General features: G+C 53.3%; 1 protein-coding gene across 1 annotated transcript; it reads right to left on the bottom strand.

Moving 5' to 3' along the window:
* Nucleotides 1-252: 252 nt before the first annotated feature.
* On the bottom strand, nt 253-1,874 carry LOC125513928 (D-3-phosphoglycerate dehydrogenase 2, chloroplastic-like). Its single transcript, XM_048679144.1, has 4 exons — nt 1,470-1,874; nt 1,265-1,375; nt 1,071-1,166; nt 253-976 (listed from the first exon to the last, which is right to left on the bottom strand). Exons 1-4 carry the CDS (start codon nt 1,785-1,787, stop codon nt 302-304), a joined length of 1,200 nt encoding a protein of 399 aa, XP_048535101.1. The 5' UTR covers nt 1,788-1,874; the 3' UTR covers nt 253-301.
* Between the last annotated feature and the right edge of the window lie 2,352 nt (nt 1,875-4,226).

Here is a 4,226-nt window from a genome sequence, read left to right as displayed (position 1 = left end):
AATCATCATCACCATTACATACAAAATATTTGCGTCTGTATTGCAAGTTTGCAACACACAAACAATTATCTAGCCAAACAATATAATACTATGATACGACTCTGCATAAACAAGCGCTAGGCGCACACGTTGACACACACAGCATATAACATACACACACATCGTTCTTATTCAAACGGAGGCCAAACCAAGGCGCCGTGGAAGGATCACTTTCACTCCACCCCGTGTGGCATCAAACCAATATGATGTCGCTGCGATGCCATTTATTCTAGCGAGGAGTGGAGCGAGCGCCCCCCGTCCATCATAGCTCGAGGAACACAAACTCCTCGACGGCCGGGATGGCCCCAATCTTCTCGAGCGTCTTCTTGTCCGGCTCCTCGTCCACGCCGATGGCCATGATCGCCTGCTTGCCACGGGAGGTGCGGCCGACGCTCATGAAGCTGACGTTCACGTTCCTCTCCGCGAGGATGTTCCCGACCTTGCCGATCATCCTGGGCTGGTCGACCTGCCGGCACAGGATCAGGTTCCCCTCCAGGCTGACGTCGACCTCGTAGGGCCCAACGACGGTCAGGTGGGGCACGCCGTACTTGACCCTGCCGACCACGACGATGTCCCCGCCGTCGCTGATCGCCCCGGCGAACCTGGACTGCACGTGCGAAAGGCGCACCTGGATGGACTCCAGCGGCGCCTCGGCGGCGGCGTTGTCGTGGGAGACCCGCTCCTCGGCGATGCGCAGGCCGCGCTGCTTCGCCGTGTAGTCCGCGTTCACGAGGTTGACGAAGGTGCTGGACACGGGCTCCACGATGCCCTTGGTGACCATCGCCCGGAGGAGCCTCGTGTCGAGGTCGTCGGGGTCCCTGGCTGAGGTGTACACCACCTTGACGCCCTTGATGCCGCTCTCCCCGGCGACGAGCTGCACTGCCAGCCTCCCCAGCTTCTCCGCCAAGGAAACATACGGAGCTAGCTCTGACATGACCTGTAAAAGGAAGAAACAGATTCAGAAGAAAGATTTGCCGCATAATCACAGTCTATCACCGACATCTCAACTTCTCAAGAAGCTTCGTGCGTACCTCAGCTGGGACCATGGGAGCATTCACGGCGGTCGCTGCGAGCTCACCTCTCAGTGCGCCACCGACGGCTTCAGCAATTTCGATGGCGACGCCTTCCTGCAATGCGGCAAGTTCAGGTGCGTTGGTACCTCAAAAAGAGCGGCAAGTGGTTTGATTACATCCACTGAAACATTTATCGTAGCCAAGACGCCGACCTGCGCCTCCACTGTGCTTGCTCCAAGATGGGGCGTGACAGTGACATTCTCATGAAGAACCAGCTTGCTGTCCTTCGCCGGGGACTCCACAGTGAAGACATCAAGAGCTGCCTGATCCAGATTGGCAAACAAAACCTCCACCTTTCAGAGAAATCTCCACAGCGGCGAGCCAGAAGAAAGCTGAGAAGAGGAAGCTTCGAATCACCTGAGCAACTTTGCTGGAGTCCAGTGCCCTGACCAGAGCATCCTCATCGATCACTCCGCCCCTGGCCACATTGACGATCCGCACGCCGGTCTTCATCTTCCCGAAGGATTCGTCGTTGAAGACCTTGGATGTCGCCGGGGTGAGCGGCATGTGGAGGGAGATGAAGTCTGCCTTGGCGATGGCCTCCTCGAAGGACACCAGCTCTGCTCCAATGGCACGGGCCTTATCGGCCGGGGCATAGGGGTCATGGGCAATCACATGCATCCCTAGCCCTTTCGCTCGCCTTGCCACCTCTGAGCCAACCTTTCCAAAGCCCATGATGGCAAGAGTCTTTCCAACTAGGGAAACTCCAACGTACTTGGCTCTTTGCCATTTGCCTGTGGGAAATCAGTTCAATACTTTTATTAGTAAGAATGAACGAGTTCACTCGCATCACCTGTGGAATTTTTTTGCTTTTGTATTCTGTGATTAAAAGTTACTCCCTCCATCCCGAATTACTCGTCACTTAAACAGATGATCTAGCACTACAATACGTCTAGATACATCCGTTTGAGCGACAAGTAATTCCACGAAGGAAGTATTTAAGTGTTAAGTTTATGCGACAATGTAAACATGCAAGATAGGAGCATAATCAATTTGAAATAGCTAGATTGGAAACACTGCTAAGGGCCTCTTTGATTCGTAGGATTTGAAAATGTAGGAATAGGAAAAGTATAGGGTTGAAGTTTCATGCCCACTTGAATGTTAGCAACAGGATTTCCCCACACTCTGTTACACCCTTCCTTGGGGGACCCAGTTGTTAAGTGGCGAGGTGAATTCATCGTTAAAACTTCATGGTAAAAACTGAAAATACCTACTAGATAGTTAGATAGGATCATATAGCAACTTTTGCAGGCAAACACAAAGGCAGCCTACATCCATCGAATTTCCTCCTTGACAACGCATGATTTTGTTTGGCTTTAGAAGTGCCAGAAAGCAACAAGTTCCAAAATATCAGTGACCGATTTGGCCTCTACATGTAGCACTAAATTTTTTGCCACGTAGCAGATCAAAATGCTAAAGTTGAACAGGGATCATATTCCCCACTAAGCTGAGGTATCATGCTTGGGACCCATCAAATTTTATTAGTTTCATATTGCCAAAATAGTTTTGCACAGATTCCTCAGTACGAAAAAGGCATCATCCTGCTGAATTTGCAACCGCTTATCACGAGTGTCGTGGTTCTAACTCTGACAGTGATGTAGGGGGGGTGTATGGAGAGGCTAGATCTTAGCTATGGAGGAGCTGTAAGCACACGAGGATTACGAGTTCAGGCCCTTCTCGGAGGAAGTAACAGCCCTACGTCTCGGTGCCCGGAGGCGGTCGATTGGATTATGCGTGTGTAAATAACAGGGGTGCGAACCCTTCATCCTGAGGAGGGGGGTGGCTTATATAGAGTTCGCCGGCGCCCTCTTGCCCTCAGTAATGCAGGGTTTAAGGTACATTTAAGGTCGGGCGTTACTGGTAACGCCCCTAATAAAGTGCTATAATGACCATAAAGACTACTTAACAGCTGACCGTTTGCCTGCGGAGTGACTATAGGTCTCCTGGCGGTCGAGTGGTTGGCTTCATGGTCGAGTGATAGCTTCTTGGTCGAGTGTCTTGAACCCGTCGAGTGGGATACCTTCAAGTCGATTGAAAGGTGACTTCTTCTAGGGATGTCCTAGGGTAGGGCTCCTTGGATAGGTCCGTGCCCCTACCCTAGGTACATGGTTTCATCATTAGCCACCGAATGGATCGAGGTTAGAGTGGGGAAAGAGTTGGAGATCTTTCCGACTGGTTCTTTGGGCTACGTGAGCGCCTCGTTTTGGGCCAACCGTCACGGATGATGTCATCAACCTCTTTCAGTCACCTTGATCCATTCCAGGCCTTTCGTCGAGTGAATTTCTTTACGTGTGACATACCGAGTGTCGGCGCGAGCGGGGTCTTCTGTTTCAACAAGTTGTTCTGTGGCCCGCGGGTGTCGCGGGATTCGGATTTCGGGAAGCGCGTGGGACGGGAGCGGCCGCAGTAATCGGAAGCGATAAAGTGGAAGCTCCTCGATCCTCGCGTCGCCTTTTTCGACACGTACTGCGCGCGCGTCTGCTGCGGGATTTGACTGGATAGCCTGGGCCTACCAGTCAGCCACTCGGAAGCGGCCCCTTATAAGTTGCCGGCTCGGGGTTTCCAAACGGTGCGCTTCCTTCTTCCTCTCTCCCTTCGCGAGTTCCTCCGCCACCTCCGCTCTCACCCTAGCGCCGCAGGTCCGTGCAAGATTTGCCGGCGATGATGGCGAAGGACAAGACATCCGCCCTGGAGCGCGCGAAGAAGGCGGCGGCGCAGGGGAAAGGGAAGAGGTCCGCTCGGGGCGGATCCTCCTCAAGGTCTGCTCTGCCCCGAGGCTGGATCCAAGGTGATTGGATGCCGTCGGTGATCCGGCAAGAAGATCTCGACGACATGGTCGAGGGGGGGGTCATTCCCCACGAAGCTGCGCGTCTCCCGGGGAGAGAGATCGAACCTCAACCTCGCGATGGTGAGTGTGTGCTCCTAGCCACCCATGTCGACCGCGGGTTTTCTCTGCCGCCCCATCCTTTTTTCCGGAGCTTCCTGAATTTCTTCGGAGCGCAGCTTCACCACTTCACTCCCAACTCCATCGTATACCTCGTTGCTTTCATTTCCATGTGTGAGGGTTTCTTGGGTTCCCGCCCCCATTGGGGTCTCTTCAAGCACATCTTTATC

Source organism: Triticum urartu, chromosome 1 (genome assembly GCF_003073215.2).
Source record: "Triticum urartu cultivar G1812 chromosome 1, Tu2.1, whole genome shotgun sequence".
Classification (NCBI taxonomy): Eukaryota; Viridiplantae; Streptophyta; class Magnoliopsida; order Poales; family Poaceae; genus Triticum; species Triticum urartu.
This window is presented reverse-complemented; position numbering and strand designations above follow the sequence as displayed.

Coding starts and splice junctions, on each gene's coding strand:
- LOC125513928 (XM_048679144.1), bottom strand. CDS start 1,787: ATGGGCTTTGGAAAGGTTGGCTCAGAGGTGGCAAGGCGAGCGAAAGGG. Junction 1,167..1,264: donor CAAGCACAGTGGAGGCGCAG/GTCGGCGTCTTG, acceptor GCCGCATTGCAG/GAAGGCGTCGCCATCGAAAT. Junction 977..1,070: donor CTCCCATGGTCCCAGCTGAG/GTACGCACGAAG, acceptor TTCCTTTTACAG/GTCATGTCAGAGCTAGCTCC.